The following is a 17108-nucleotide window of genomic DNA, read 5'->3' on the forward strand; positions in this document are numbered from 1 at the left end:
ACCCTCAACTAATTTTAGACTTGGGCTGAATTTCTGTCTGTGGATGAGTTGTTGTTGACGTTTAGTTTGAGGTCACGACGTCTGATTAATCATCCGATTCACAAACTGGAGGAACCACTAACCCGACGATTAATGGGCAACGTGCCCTACCACCTGAGCTAAAGACACTCCCTTTCCCAGGGAGGCTGCGCAGTGTGAGACCCTGATAGTTGGAGCTCACCCTCTGGTCCCTGTTATGGAATTTTCTATCTTCATCTCTGACCTCTAGAGGTCAGAAGCAGGGGTCACTTGGGTAGAAAACTGAGCATTGAGGTCAGCACTAGGTTAGTAATAAATCTCAGTGGAGGAGCCACTGTCTGCCTCACTTGAGAGCACCAGAGAAGCTGTCTGTGATGTTTGGGAAAGACAGGAGCCATTCAGATAAGGAGAGCTGCATTGCTGTAGCAACCAAGGACCGAGGCGGTGGCTGCTTGAACTCCCTAGACACCAGAAGATAGACGAAAAAGTGCAGCTATGCTAACAGAGTTCATGTATGACTCCAGGTCAGAATGTGCAGACATATCCTAAACTATTACGGGTAAACATCTTTCCTTGTTTGAAGGACTGCTGCTTATTTAGACTAATCTACACCTGTTGTTAATGCATAGAGTTTGACCATTTCTGGGTGTATGATGTTTGTAGCATGTTCATTGAGGGTTGAAAGTCTGTCCACAGGGGACTTCACTGATGAGTTGACCATTGCTCTTTCCAGATTTCCACGACAGTCCACTCTTTTAAAAATGTGAACCCGGTCTGCCATTCCATAGGTACTGTACTGAAGAGTCAACCAAGACAGCCCAACAATGTCCAGAGTCTTCAGTACCTCAGGGTGAATCTTATTCACACCTGGTGACACTGAACTTTTAAACTACCTCAGTCCCCTCCACCAGAGAAAAGGACACATCTTCCCCTGAGTCTTCCTCCATGTTTATCTATGGTCTCCCACCCAGAGACTCCAAGAAGGCCTGGTACTCTGAACTAGGGTTGGGTGATATATTGGTATATACCATGTGATGGTAGAAATGTATTCACCGGTAGAGATTTGGCAATACAGTTTCCACAGCGGGTGCTTTCTGCTATATGTTCGGGCTGGATTCTCAGGTGAGATCACGCAAATTCAGCTGCCTTGCAAGATAACTGCAGAGAGAAGAAAACATGGAGGAGGAAAGTGAAATTGTAAATACAGAGCATGAAACGGTATGGTTTTGTAAAACCATTTCTAAATTGAATTTACAGAACAATTACTGTAGGCTATCATGATATATACCATTACCGTGATATAAAAATTACATATACTGTGGTTGAAGTTTTATGTTATATCGCTCCCCCTATTCTGAATCGGTCCCTGATGTTGTATTTTCTGTTTGTACAGGAATCAAACATCAAGATAGAAATTATGGACAGGAAATATTTAATGTCTCGGACATGTTTGGACAAAGGGAGCAAACAGGGAGGATGCTTTTACAATAAAGGACATTCAGGACCTTTTCTCTGAGACTCCTGCCCGATGGGGTGGCATGGTGGTGCAGTGGGAGGTAGAGCAGGGTAGAGTGGGTCAGGGGTTTGAGCCCCGGCTCCCCCGTCCACATGTCAAAGTGTCAAGACACTGAACCAAAGGAGGCCAGCAACTTGCATGGCAGCTTGGCCGTCATAGGTGTGTGTCAATGTGTGTGTTAATGGGTGAATGAAACCAATCTGTAAAGCACTTTGGGATCCAATTAAACCTGTCTGTCTGACTGTCTGTCTCTTATCCCTGCAGTCAGAAGGTCAGTCTGAAGGAGAGGGTCTTTTCGTCTCCCCGGAGTTCAGGAACCAAAGGGAAAGGTTCTCCTCAGCATGGTGGGTGTTGGAGCCAGTTTTTTCGAGTTTTGAACACTTCACAGGGAACAATCACATTATTGTTGACCTTCTTCCTTCCTTCCCTACTTCCTGTCTCTAGTGGTTCCTACAGTCGGCCCCAGCGTTGCTCCTGGCATGGGTCCTGGAGTTCCTGGGGGGCTAGGGGGTGTCCAAGCCCTGCGACGGTCCCCCAGCATGGAGCCCAGTCTGGAGGACAGTCCCAGCAAGGTTCCAAAGAGCTGGAGCTTTGGAGAACGTAGCAGAACCAAACAGGCCTTCAGGATCAGAGGTGCTGCCTCTCGCCAAAACTCTGAAGGTAAGAAGGACAGAGTCCAACCAATCAAAACAATCCGTCTGTAAGTCAAAACTGCAACAGGTGGAGCTTTAACATCCACAACTACAGGACAACCAGATCAACCAAAACGGACCTGCCCTCATGTGATTGTTGGTACTCTGCGTCTTTGACAATAGCAGAGAGAGAAACTGCAAATCAAATTAAAGATCATCTCGTGATGGCAGCTGCGACACCCATAAACATGTTGACGTTACGACCCATGAGAACTCATTAGTCATTACTACATTATTACATGAGCACTCTAGTCATTACTACATTCTTACATGCGTACTCAGTAGTCATTACTACATTATTAAATGATTACTCAGTAGTCATTACTACATTTTTACATGTGTACTGTGTATTTACCAGCTGCGACAGCGTGTGGCTGGTATTGTTTTCATCGTCTGTTTTGTCAACGCAGTAGCATCACCACCGTGCAAGATGAAGTCAAGAAACGGATGCGTAGTTGAGATCAAAATGAAGTTCAAAGATGGATGTGGTCCACGCAAGGGTGTCAGAAGTAGGGGGGTAGGAGGAAGGCAAGGTACTTCTGTGGAAGTCCTCACTACAGGACCAGGTGTCTCCAGGACCACATTTTGCCATGATGACACACACAAACTCACAAGGTGAAAACAATAGCAGTCCAACATCAGATCTTTTTTAGCTGCACTTTATGCAAATCAGATTAACTTTGGCTCATGGATGTACATCTGTAGTCTCATTAAATACACTGCCAACATGTAAAAATGCAGTGATGCAACATGTTTTGCCTCTGACAGTGATCTGTGACAGACGAGAGGTCTGGGGTCTGCTGAGGTGTTTTGGAGGCTGATGTTTCAAATTATATTTTAGTCCACCATCATTTCAACCTTCTGACACACAGACAGTCTGTGCTGAGTCAGCATAAATCAGCCACACATTCAGAGCAGCTACACAATGAAACATCTGATTTACCACAAACATTTAAAAGTTAGGGTTGTTTACAAACCTGTACCTGCCACACACCACAACACCCAACATGAACCACACATAACAAACCTATCTGTTACCTGCAGTTATCTATTCATTTTTTTTATTTTCAGTTCAATTTTATTTATATAGCGCCAAATCACAACAAAAGTCATCTCATGACACTTTACAAATAGAGCAGGTCTAGACCGACTCTTCATAATGTTATTACAGAGACCAACAGGTCCCACAATGAGAAGCACTATGGAGACAGTGGAGAGGAAGAACTTCCTTTAAGAGGCAGAAACCTCGAGCAGCACCAGACTGTAGGTGGGCGAGAGAGAGAGAGACACAGAGGAGGGAGAGAGAGAGAGAGAGAGAGACGTAGAGACACAGACAGACAGGCAGAGATGTATGGCAGCACCAGCAGTAGCCATAGCAACTATAATTATAGTAATAATGGAAATATGACTGATAATAGTAGTTACAGCTGTAATAATGACTGAAATATGATTAATAATAGCAATAACAACTTTAATAGTAAAAGAACTATGACTAATAATAATAATTGTAGTGTAGAGTGTCAGATAGGCCCATTGCAGCAGCAGCAGCCAGGCATACCAGGACCATGATCCACAGGAACCTGTGAGACGACAAAGCACAAAGAAACTCCGGGAAGATATAAAGTTAGTAACATGCATTGGAGGGACATGAATGTGTAAAGATGGAGAGGGAGAGGAGGAAAGCTCAGTGCATCATGGGAAGTCCCCCAGCAGTCTAGGCCTATAGCAGCATAACTAGGGGCTGGTCCGGACAGGCCTGAGCCAGTCCTAACTATAAGCGTTATCAAAAAGCAAAGTTTTAAGCCTACTCTTAAAAGTAGAGCGTGTGTCTGCCTCCCAGACCCAAACTGGGAGCTGATTCCACAGGAGAGGAGCTTGATAGCTGAAGGCTCTGGCTCCTGTTGGGCTTTTGGAGACTCTCGGAACCACAAGCAACCCTGCATTCTGGGAGCGCAGTGCTCTAGTGGGGTAATAGGGTACTATGAGCTCTGTAAGATATGATGGTGCCTGACCAGTAAGATCTTTGTAAGTGAGAAGAAGGATTTTAAACTCTATTCTGGATTTTACAGGGAGCCAGTGCAGGGAGGCTAATACTGGAGAAATATGATCTCTTTTCCTGGTTCCTGTCAGTACACGTGCCGCAGCATTCTGGATCAACTGGAGAGTCTTCAGGGACTTATTGGGACACCCTGATAATGAGGAATTGCAATAATTCAGCCTAGACGTAACAAATGCATGGACTTGTTTTTCTGCATCAGTTTGAGACAGGATCTTCCTGATGTTTCAATGTTACGGAGGTGAAAAAAGGCAGTCCTTGAAGTTTGTTTTACGCGAGAGATAAAGGACATGTCCTGATCAAAGACAACTCCGAGATTCCTCACAAAGAAGTACAGAGACCAGTCCTTTGTCTGATGCTATTAGAAGGTCATTTCTAACTTTCACCAGTGCTGTCTCTGTGCTTTGATGAGCTCTGAAACCTGACTGAAAGTCCTCAAGTACCTCATTGCCATGTAGAAAGTCACACAGCTGGTTGGCGACTGCTTTCCCAAGAATCTTGGAGAGAAAGGGAGGGTTAGATGTAGGTCTATAGTTGACTAAAACCTCTGGATCAAGAGTGGGCTTTTTAAGAAGTGGTTTAATTACAGCTACTTTAAAGAACTGTGGTACATAGCCTGTTAATAAAGACAGGCTGATCATATCTAGTAAAGAAGTGCTGACTAAAGGTAAAACCTCTTTAAGCAGCCTAGTTGGGATGGGGTCCAAGAGACAAGTTGATGGCTTAGATCTGGGGTATTCAACTAAAATTCGAAGAGGTCCAGTTAGAGAAAATTTCCTCAAGGAAAGGTCCGGGAACATCATGTCTAACTTGCGTTGTGATTTAGTGTGATATATATATTGAAGTAGCCTAGTAGTTGTATCAACGTCTGCATGTAATCAACAACTGACTGTCAAATCAAGTAAAGAAAGTACAATTCAAAAACATTTTGACAATATTTATTGTCACTCAACATTGAACTATACAGATATATAATACTGTAGATATGTATAATGTTCTTCTCTCATTGAGTAAAAGAAGGGCTGCATTTGAAAATAGAATAGAGAAAATAAATAAAATAGCTTTTGAAAAATTGTGCATCTTAAAATTAAGTATTTAATTTTAGAAAAACAAAATAAAGTGTAGCAGCAGCTTGAGTTTCCCTTTTTCTTTAACTGTTTCACATCTTGACTTAACAGTCGCAACCAATTTCACAATAAATAATGTGTCTTCTCTCCCTCCCGCTCACTCGTCCCTCTGTCTTCACTCCCTGTATCGTTCACTCGTCTTGTCATCTGTCACTCGCGTCTCTCCTCTCTTGTCTGTCTGTATTCAGAGTCGCAATGTTTATCGCCTGGAATGCACAGATTTGATTGGCTGAGTAGCATCACGTGGGCTGACGTAACTTGTATGCAACTGGTCTGTGAGTTTGCTGAGCGGCTGAAGTGCAGAACCAGGTAGAGGGTGTGACTCCTCTCCTGTTTATTTTTGATTGAATTAATTTAAGTGGTCAGGGGGCAGACACAGTTGTTATGTGGTTTTGGGTGGGTAACTGCTCTAATGGAAGCGCAGAGAAGTGTGTAGGACTGCAACTCTGCCTCCTGGTCTGGACTCTGGGTTGTCACGGTTTTGATTCACTAATATCTCTGAAACAATTCCAGACCTGATCCATTAATGTAGGACCTTACTCATACTTATGTAGCAGTAAGACCCCTCCTGCCATCGTGGTCAGAAATATAGATCTCGCAGTTGTTTTTTGTCTTTTTCAGAAGCATTTTGCAGGCTGCTGTTTGTTAAAAACTACACCTGAAGCTTCCTGCAACAGCAGAACCAGATATTATACACAGCATTATGGGGCACTACCCAAAGTAATGCAGGTTATATCATAAGTCAGACCTATTTTTCAGTCAAAACATATTTAAATTCTTGAATACATTTTAATGCTGAAGGTTTAATAAAATCTTTCAGCGTTAAAGAACTTGAATATCAAAAACAAAAAATATGTGACCAGGTCATTGATACTTCTGACTGAGCTAAGCTATTTAAAGTTAAATCTTTTTATTGGTATGTAACCAATAGGATGATGCAGCATCTACAAGACCTGAAACATATAGAGAAGGAGAGAACGATGGAAGGAAAGGAGTTCTGAGAAGAAACAGACCAACTCTCATCATCTGACTGGCTACTTGGTATTTTACTGGTTCTGGAAGCTTTTGTTCCAGCATCAACAACTACAATTCCCACGATTCTTAGCCGTAGCTGCAATATGAAAACCTGATGGGAACTGAAGTTGTTGAATGTCTTCATGGTCTGCTTCCAGTCTTTGTGCTAAGCTAGGCTAACAGAGAAGAATCTGATGCTGACGTCAAACAGAAAACAAGAGGTGATGGTCGTGATGATGATGGTGATGATGACAGAGACGAAGGTGATGGTGACGATGATGGTGGTGACTCTGATTGTCGTGTTGAAGATGATGAAGGAGAAGAGGAGGATGATGGTGATGATGATGTTGATGGTGAGGATGATAAAGGTGATGCATATGTTTGTCGATGAAAATGGTGGTGATGATGACGACGAAGCTGAGGATGGTGGTGGTGGTGATAGTTATGAAAATTATGATGGTAAGGATGACGATGAAGATGCTGGTAATGATGATTGTGATGATGACGATTAAGATGATGGTGATGTAAAGATGACGATGGTCATCACAGTGCTGATTGTGATGATGGTGGTGATGACAACGATGATGATGGTGATGAGGAAGATGATGATAAAGATGATGGTGATGTTGATGGTGAAGAAGATGATGGTGATCACAAGGATGATGATAAAGGTGATAATGAAGATGATGGTGGTGACAGTGATGATGATGGAGAGGATGATGAAGACGAAGAAGATGATGATGATGGTGATGATGATGTTGATGGTGAGGATGATGAAGATTGCCTGTACTCCTCCAGGATCTGTAAGCCTCCAAGACTCTGAGGTGAGCAGGAAAGATTGTGGCCGACCCCTCTCACCCCGGACACAAACTGTTTCAGTCTCTCCCCTCAGCCCCCCCCCAGTCTTCACACCTGACTCAATGCGTTACATTAACACACATCTGGACTACTGTCTGGCACATTGCAAATATTATGTATTCTTCATACTGTGAACTTTTGCACATTCTCTGATCAATACTTTGCACATCTGTACAGCTCTTACATTTAAATAACAGTCATATTGTACATTCCACATATTCCATTTCCACTTAATATGTTTATTGTTATTCATCAGTATAACAAGGCAAATTCTTTGTATGTGAAAACCTAAATGGCAATAAACTTGATTCTGATTAGGGGTGTCACAATTTTCCAAGTCCATGATTTGATTTGACTTTTGATTTTTAGGTTTAAGATTTAAAGGTTTTTGATTTAAACATTTATGTTCACACAGTGTTTATTATACAGACAGAGACAGTGCAAAAGTCCAACATACAGTGACCCGTTCAACACAAGCCTAGAGTCACTTGCTCATTCTTATCAGTCGGTCTTGGTTTCCACAATTACTTTGCAGAATTGTAGTTCCCCGAATTTGAAACCTCTCCTTAGAGTTGCTTTATAATTTAATTCTGGGAATGGACGGCCTGGGCGATGAATGGTTGGTTAGTGGGTAAATGGTATGGTGGGTGAAAAGAAGACTGATCCGGACTGTAAGGACGGGCAGCCTAACAAGCTTTTTTGATGCGCTGCCGGGCGTTGGCAGGATAGTGATGGACACTCTCGGACTGTCTGCTTGTGTTGGGTTTTTTTTGTCTGCACAAGGAGGTGAGGCGTAGAGGAAAACATACTACTGGGATAATTGCAGATCCTGCTTTTGATTTCAAAGGTCGAAATCGAACGCTTACTTTGATCAATTTAGAATCAAAATCGTGACACCCCTAATTCTTATGAAGATGGTGAGGATGATGGTCATCATGGTGATGATGATGACGATGTTGCAGATGATGGTGATGGTAATAATGAAGTGGGTGGTGATGATGATGGTGATTTTTATGATTATGGTGACAATGACGAGGAAGATGTTGACGATGATGATAAGTAGACTGTAATCTTCCTCTCTTCCTCCTCCTGTAGTGCTGATAGAGATGCAGGATGAAGAGTTCAGACAGAAGAGCTCCCCAGGTCAGCACACACACACACACACACACACACACACACACAAACGCACATGCACAATGGGGGGTGAAAAGGATCATGGAGGACGAGACGCACGTACTAATAGTTCCACATGTGTGTAAGAACGTGTGTGTGTGTGATAAGTACAACTTAGCCACACGCACACACACGTCTGTACGCGCATCCTGCGACAGTACGTGCACGAGCGTGCACGTGTACCCCTTAACCTTCCCCTTCAGCAGCAGGTGAACTCTGTTGTCACAGAGGCAGCAGAAACCAGCTATTGATCTACTTTAATTAATTGATCTATTAACTAACTATAAATCATAATGCAGCTGTATGATCTGTCCATTAAATGCTTCTATGACATTATGAACTAAAACAATACAATATGACTCCATTTGTGCTCCAGACTCTCTACGTACACACGCACATCTGTATGTTAAGAGACACATGTGCACGTACACACGTGGGACTTTTAGTAAATAATCACATAAACGTACATACGTGTGTCTTGTCCTCCGTGACCCTTTTCACCACACACACACACAGACACAGACACAGACACAGACACACACACACACACACACACACACACACACACACAGATGTGGAGGACTGAGCCATCTTCTTCTTCAGGGGTTTTTCAGCCCGGGTCGGTTCATTTTAGTCACGCCGTAATGACATTGTTTCCACCAGCGGGATGCTTTTATTATGAAGGAAATGCAATGTGTTTGTCACAGAGTTAGCATAGCTTCAATAGCGGAGTTATTCTTCAATACAAACAGGTCAAATCAACCACATATTAAAACATTCTGCTGTATTTGGTCAGTGGGTCAGAGTGAACTTTTGGGGCCCCTCAGGGTCTGGGGGCCCCAAGGGTTCCCCCAGGTTCATCCATCATTACTGGTTTTGGCAGTACCAAGTACAATATCAGCTGAGGTGGGTCTTGCATTATTAGCTAATTATGTGGCCCTGTCTGGTGGAGCGGCCCTGTGTCAAACTGTAGAGCTTTCGTCTCAGTCGTCAAGTGGAGTGTTTAATTTTATGTACCACAAACTAAGACTAGTATTAGAAGTATTGTTTAAGCACAGGATGTCTGGTTGCACCAGAGACAGCAGGGTACATGTTCAGGGGGCAGTAGGTGGGGGATCAGTGAGGACCCCTTAACAGGTTCATCGGGACATGTCTTAGCTGAACTTGTTTCAGTTCTCTGGTCCTCCTGTTCTTACATAGTAAAATGTTCTGTAACCTGTCTGTTGCAGCTAAACATGTTTCAGTTAGGGGCACTGAATGACAAAATCCTTCAGACACTGTGATGTTGTTGGGTTTTTTTCAGAGGCCAGTCTGCCAGGAGAAGACATGGCCGATGACAACAAGAGCTGCCACTGTGAGTTCGTTCCTCAGGATCTGACCCCGGGGTTAAAGGTCACCATCAGAGCCATCTGGTACAAACTGTTTGTGTTTGTTTTCATTCAGAAAAATCATTTTAATTTCTCAGTTTATCGTGTCATCATTCATCGCTTTACTCACTGTTTATTTGCTGGTTATAATGCACTGAACTCATTCTGCTTTTTATTCACATTATTTTTTGATTTATTTGTGCTCACCCAGGGTCAAAGGCCACCATCAGCTGTTGGGTAAGAGCAGTCAGTCTGACCTCCAGTTAGATTCATGGTTTTCTATGTTTCACAGTTTTCTGTTGTCTGTCACTAAAGCTCCTCTGTCATACAGTTGGTAAAACATTATTATTATTATTATTATTATTATTATTATTGTCCTTGTTGTTGGTGTCTGTCCTACAGAGCAGTGTTGTTCTGTCCTCTTACAGCTCCTCACAGTACTTTTCATTCCTGCCTCTAGCAGGTCCACAACAGTTCAGCTGTCCAGTTCTGTAAAGTTCATTTATAAAGTCTGGTATCAGAACCAGATTCTGGATGAGCTGTACAGCAGTAGCTCCAATCCAAAGACCAGCAACCTGTTCTGTTATCTCGAACGTAACCTGCTCAAGATAACAGATCAACTCGTATAGAAGCACCGCCTACTGACCAATCAGCTCTCTTGGAAAATGGCATCACCATTCATATAAAATCCTGTGGAGCTCGGTGCGGATCGGGAGAGGATCTCTTAGGGGGAAGAGACTGGCAGAGCCCTTTGTCTTTCCCTGGCGGTGTTTTATATGAGAGATATAGATTCTGCTCGGAGAGAATGATTTATCTGTGTCAGCTTCTTGAGCTGTATGTCAAAGCCATTCCATTGTCCTTTTTTTCTTTTTGTACATCATCCTCCTATAGAAAATAGAACAGACACTGAAACCATTGCTTCAGATTGCAAGCCGCACCCTGTCTGAACAGCCCAGTTGATTAACATGTGTGCCAAAATGAAGTGGGTGCTTATGTCTGCTCTCTATAGTTATAGTTTGCTCTTCATTTGTAAAATATGCCACTCTGCTGCCATTAGACGTGTCCATGTTTGTGATTCGTCAGATGCTGCAAACCCCGCCCCTTTCATGTGAACGCGCTCATGGCTAGATTGTGAAACCCTGGGTTGGTTTACAGAGTTGATAACTACCATCGTGTGACCGCCCAGTGTGATAAGGCTGTTAGACTTAACCTAATCTTGCGTAGCAAGACCCTCTCCACACTTTTGAGACAGGTCTGGCTCAACCCATTGTCGTTCTGGGATAGGGGAAAAAAACCCTCTGGCTTGTTTGTATTTCTTTAAACCAATCCCAATCGTCCTGGGCGGCACTGAGCCCAGGATGCAGCGATGGTGTCCCTGTAAAATAGTGTCTGAGGGGAACTTGTTTTGATGGAACATTTGCACGTGGGGAGGTGAGCCTTGGCATTAAAATGGTTAAATACCCGCTAAAGAAAACGCCACATAAAATAGTAAACGATGTATGTAGACTATTATTTTACATTTACTGTTAAAGACAAACATAACTTGATACTTTAATTTTGGAGGAGCCACATATAAGGACTGATCAACAATGAATCTGATTTGTGGGGGGACCAAGTTGGACCGGGTCTGATCCAGTCTGGGTCAGTTGGTGTTGACAGTCTGCAGATAAAATCATATAGTGTGTGATATGTAAAGAGTCTAATCTTAAGTGTTCAGTCGATCTCACAAAGTTTTTTTTAAACATGCTTGATATTTGTGACTAGCATCGGTGACCAATGAAGTCACCTGTGAGTCGCCAAGGGAGATGTACCTGTAAATAAACAGCTCTACCTGAAGTAAGCTTCATTTTAAAAAGTTGACTCAGCTTCAGTTCAGTAGGCTCTACAGTCCTACACGCCACGCCTCTCCTTCCAGGATCTCACCAAACTGAGCTTTTTTCCTCCTTTTTTGGCCTTTTCAGCACAGATGTCGCTGCATATAAACAAGTCGCTGGTTGTTTTTGTACAAGATCACGTTATATGTTCTGGTGGAATTTGTGGGGTCGTCTACCTCCAATTGGACATCCCCAGGATACCGCCTCAGGAAGGATCCTGATCAGATGTTGAATCACATCAGTTGACTCCTTTCAACATGAAGGAGCAGTGGTTCTCCTCCTCACCTCGTCCATAAGGCTGAGTCCAGACACCCTGCCAAGGAAACTCATTTCAGCTCTGTGGATCCACCATCTCATTCTTTCAGTCCAGACCCACTGGCAGAAGACTCTGCAGGTCTGTGAGATGGATCTAGTCTACAGAGACCAGTTCAGACTGACCATCAGAAGACTTTGTAGGTCTGTGAGATGAATCTAGTCTACAGAGACCAGTCTAGATCCACCGCCGTCAGCAGACTCTGTAGGTCTGTGGGATGAATCTAGTCTACGGAGACCAGTCCAGACTAGATTCATCCCAACAGTAATGTTAGTGCCTGAGACCTCAGTGACAGTTGACTCCCTGTTTTTTCTCTCTCTCTCTCTCTCTCTCTCTCTCTCTCATTCAGTATCATGCGTTTCATGGTGTCTAAGAGGAAGTTTAAGGAGAGTCTTCGTCCTTATGATGTCATGGATGTGATCGAACAGTATTCAGCTGGACACCTGGACATGCTTGCCCGCATCAAGAACCTCCAGTCAAGGTAAGACCTCTGGCCTTTGACCCCTCGCATGTATATTTTAAGTTGCGTCAGCATCTCCTAAATGTTTTCCTTGTTGGTGGGACACTGGACTTTGGTCTCAATCAAAACAAATCAATTTAAACAATAAAAAGCGACATTAATGAATAATGTATTATTATTAGTACCAAACTATATATATATATTTTTTTCTTCACGTTTATTCAGGGGTAGTTTCACTGAGAGCAATGCTCTCTTTTTCAGAATCCCCTGATCACATTCACGCAGTTACCCATTCACACCTGGAAACGCTGTTGGTGGTTAACGTCAGTGGTGGTAATGAGTGAGGGGCAAGCGCTGTTTTTCACTTTCCCTGCCCAGATGCAGGAGTTTGAATTTTTCATCTTACCGTCAGAAAGTTTCTCACTATTTTTAGACCAGCACTGTTTAGAATATACTTCACCTTCACAGTTTCAGCAACTCTGGGTAAGGTCACTGTGTGAGGTCACTGTTTTGGAGCTCAGAGTTTGACTGGTGCTGTCTCCTGATTGGTAGGGTGGATCAGATAGTCGGCAGAGGAACACCAATCGCAGACAAGGACCGTCCCAAAGCAGCCAATGAGGAGCTTCCTGAGGACCCGAGCATGATGGGACGGTTGGGGAAGGTGGAGAAGCAGGTAACTAATGGCAACCGGTCTGCTAAAAATACTAAGAGCAGAGCAGCGCTGAAAGCTCTTGAACTCTGAACCTGCTTGTTTTTCTGATGCAGCTTCAGTCTTGAATCTGATTGGCCCTCTGCTGGTCTTGTGTCCCTCAGGTCCTGTCCATGGAGAGAAAATTGGACTTCCTGGTTAACATATACATCCAGCGAATGGGAATCCCTCAGGCTGAGACCGATGCCTATTTTGGATCCAAGGAGCCGGACCCGGCCCCGCCCTACCACAGTCCAGTGGATCAGATGGAGAAGAGCCAATCTATCTCCAAAATCCTGCAGTCAGTGTCTACTATTACTGGGAACCACAGAACCAGTATCAGACCAGGACCTTTTTGTTAATAACATGTTGTTTACATGTTGATGTTATTGGTTGGGTGTTTACAGGTTACCATTTTGTTGTCATGCAGGATGTTCACCTTTTGTTTTCTTGTTTTTAACATGTTGATTACATGTTGTGTAGGGTGTTGCCTGGAGACCATGTTGAGAAGAATCGTTTGGTGACCAAGATGGTCCGCTCCAGCAGCTCCACTGGACACAGGAACTACAACGCCCCTACCTGCCCGCCCTCCACCTCCTGGCAGCCAATCAGCTCCCAGCTCCACCAGCAGGCTCCTCCCCCTCCCCGGCGTAGCCACGGCAAAACTCCAAGTCCTGTGGGGGATGGGTCACTGGTTCGACTCCCACCTCCTCCAGCAGGAGAAAGACAAGGCGGGAACCGGTCGAACCGGCACAGCACGGGAGACCGGGGAGGGGCAGAGAGACCAGAGAGGGGAGGAGAGCGGGCCAACGGGACCGAGGGAGGAGAGGAGGTGAAGCCGGACAGTGACACCTCCATCTCCATCCCGTCTGTGGACCATGAAGAGCTGGAGCGCTCTTTCAGCGGCTTCTCAATCTCCCAGTCCAGAGAGAACTTGGACTTCCTCAACAACGACTTCTACTCGCCCTCCACCAACTTGGGAGACCACAGAGGAGGAGGAGGCGGCTCACGCTGTGCCACCGTCCGGCCCTACATTGCAGAGGGGGAGTCAGACTCCGACTCGGAGCTCTGTGCCCCCTCGCCACATTCGGACCAGGCCTGGACCGGAACAAAGTAGAGCAAAAGGTAAACAGGAGCAGAACCAGCAGAATAGTTAAAATAATAATCAAAATATGAATGAAAACTATGAAACTGAAGTGAAACAAGTCCAAGTTAATGGATGGACTCAAAGACTTTAAACACCAGATGGAGTTACAGAGTGAAGCATCATGGGAAAGGCACAAAGCACCGGGTGTCACGATGGTTTTACTCGTGAAAGTTTTAACCTGTACAGCAAATGTTTGTTCTCACTGTCATTGCTTGGTTCACTGCTGGGACATGCTCACACCTGATTGGTTCACTGCCGGGACATGCTGATACCTGATTGGTTCACGACTTACACACGCTCACACCTGATTGGTTGTTTCCATCATTAAGACTGTTTTAAACACTATTATCAGTCACATAAGCACAGCTCACTGTTACATTTATTCATTACGTTTTAAAAACACTTGACACAAAGCATCATGGGTACAACACGTGTGATGGACTGACATATCACCATACCAACAGACTCTGCTGTTTTTTTGTTCTCTCTATTTCCTGTCCAGAGCTCAAACACAGAATCATTCTTAGTTTTCAGCTGAAACCTGAACTTCTCTGCAGGTAACTGTTAAACTTACACTACAGTGACGTCATGTGGGATCGAAGGTAGTCTGGCTCACGGGATGTAGGCTGCGGGGATAAGTCTGGCAACTATTTCAGTCACCATTCTCCTACCCTTCCGTTATCGGTGTGTCCCCCCCTCCCCCGAGACACTATTTTGTAACAACACTGTCGCTGCATCCTGGGCTCAGCGCCGCCCAAGACGAATTGTGATTGGTTTAAAGAAAAACAAACAAGCCAGAGTGTTTTTTCTCTTATGCCAGAGCGGCGATGGGTTGAGCCAGACCTGTCTCCAAAGTGTAGAGAGGGTCTGGCTATGTGAGATTAAATCGAAGGTAATGAAGGGAAAGAGTCCTTGTTTATTCTGCCCTCTAAAGGCAGAGAACTATAACTACACAAACTGACGTTGAGAGAAAAGTTTTAAGTTTTCTGTCTTTGTAGTGTGATTATTTAACATAAGAAATCACTGTCATAGACCCAAACAGGATTCCTAAAAATGTGAATCTGCACTCTGCCTATGTATATTCTTCAGGTGAAACAAAGCTTTCCTGTCCATTTAAACCAGTTTGTTTAACAAAATAATTAATTTCATTTATTTTGATTATTTATAGTTGATCATGATTAAATGTATTTACAGAAATGTATTTAGTTCAGTATTCAGTATTTATCATTTGTTTATTACATTAAAACATGTGATTCAAAGGCTACTTACACCAAATCACATGAATTCCACTAAAGTTAAAAGTTGAAAAGGCTGTTACTGCCACTCTGCTAAGCTAGTTAGCTTTTAGCTGAACTAGTTGAAACATTTTCAACTGCTATCTTCCCCTCTTTTCGCCCTGCCGCAGGTGAATTTGTCTATTTTTGCCCACCCGAGTCTCTGAAATTGGCTGCATGTCCTGTCTGAACACACCCTTAGAAAGTTTAAATTAAACATGCTGTTTTCTGTGAAAATATACATTTCTACGGCAGATGGCAGAACTCAGATTTATTGGTACTTCTTTGGGTCTGTCGTGTTCACGTCATCAGTCAAGTGGAGATGGTTGGTTAAAGTTACTGTGCATGGTCAGATTTAATTATTCATTTGGCAGAGAAGTAATATAATTATAGCCATTAAATTAGCGTTAATCACCTTCAACAAAGGACTTTGTCTGATGTGAGGCGTCCATGTTTGGTTTTCAGACGCAGCTGTATAATTCAGCTCCAAGTCAGATATATCAGCGCTTTTAGAAAAAGATCAAGATAACTAATAACTCACCTGTCATTTCATAGTAATTTGTGGAACAATGGGTCTTTGATTTCAGACAAAAGTAAACAAAAGTAGCTTCTTATTTTTGTCAGTGACTTTTTTTTAGATTTTATTAGCTCCATGAGTTGATTGAAAACGTCATCTCCAGCTGATTCTGTTGTTTCCAGCTGATTTGTCTGAAAATGAGAACCCTGTAAAAGTTGTCTATGCACATGATGGCAACTTGATATCATGCTAACAGACCAATTCTAAAGCTGTTCATCTTTTCCAGTCAACTTGTAGCTAGCAGCGACTTCACACGGTGTAGCCAGGAGCCAGGTCAGGTTGCTGGTATAGGTGGGCGTGCATAGCGTCCAAATATGGTCGCTTCTGGCTCCAAGTTTGCGACAACCAAAATGCCAAACTTCAGGCTTTAAAATGGTAGTCCACAAACCAACGGGGGGCGTCACGGTGGCTGCGTCCACTTCTGTTTTACAGTCTGAGTGGGTCAACAGTGATTTGTCAGTCACTGACATGAACGGCGTTAATGAATGAGAAACTGATAATTATGGTAACTACCACATGAGGTGAACACAGCATTTTTACATAATGTTCATGACGCCATAGAAACCTAACCCTAGTATGTATATATGATGTATTAGTCCATTAGTAATTATATTATAATTATTATTCATTAATAAATCCCAACAGTTGATTAAATAATACAGCGACAGTAATGTAAAGGATGTAATACTGAAGAGTGTTTGTTGACACAGAGAAGCAGATCTGTCCAGCAGGGGGCAGTAAGGAGGATCAGTCACTTCAGGAAACCAGAATAAGAGTCTCTTATGGTGCCTGACCTCTTTGCTTCCATTTCTGACCAGCAGTGAAGTTTGTCCTGAAGGGGGCGCTACATGCGACATTATTGTTAAGCCCTGCCCCCAGAAACCACAGATACAAGGTTAAATGTGACGGTTTTATCATCAGGATGAAGATGGACAGTCTGTAAATGTTCCTGTT

General features: G+C 43.5%; 1 protein-coding gene across 1 annotated transcript; it reads left to right on the forward strand.

Moving 5' to 3' along the window:
• The first annotated feature begins 513 nt into the window (after window positions 1–513).
• LOC139283376 (potassium voltage-gated channel subfamily KQT member 2-like) lies at window positions 514–14273 on the forward strand. Its single transcript, XM_070903376.1, has 11 exons — window positions 514–542; window positions 1799–1878; window positions 1979–2194; window positions 8377–8424; window positions 9488–9495; window positions 9553–9562; window positions 9758–9866; window positions 12358–12489; window positions 13021–13141; window positions 13282–13423; window positions 13651–14273. Exons 1-11 carry the CDS (start codon window positions 514–516, stop codon window positions 14271–14273), a joined length of 1518 nt encoding a protein of 505 aa, XP_070759477.1.
• Window positions 14274–17108: the final 2835 nt, after the last annotated feature.

Source organism: Enoplosus armatus, chromosome 3 (assembly GCF_043641665.1).
Source record: "Enoplosus armatus isolate fEnoArm2 chromosome 3, fEnoArm2.hap1, whole genome shotgun sequence".
NCBI classification, from domain to species: Eukaryota; Metazoa; Chordata; class Actinopteri; order Centrarchiformes; family Enoplosidae; genus Enoplosus; species Enoplosus armatus.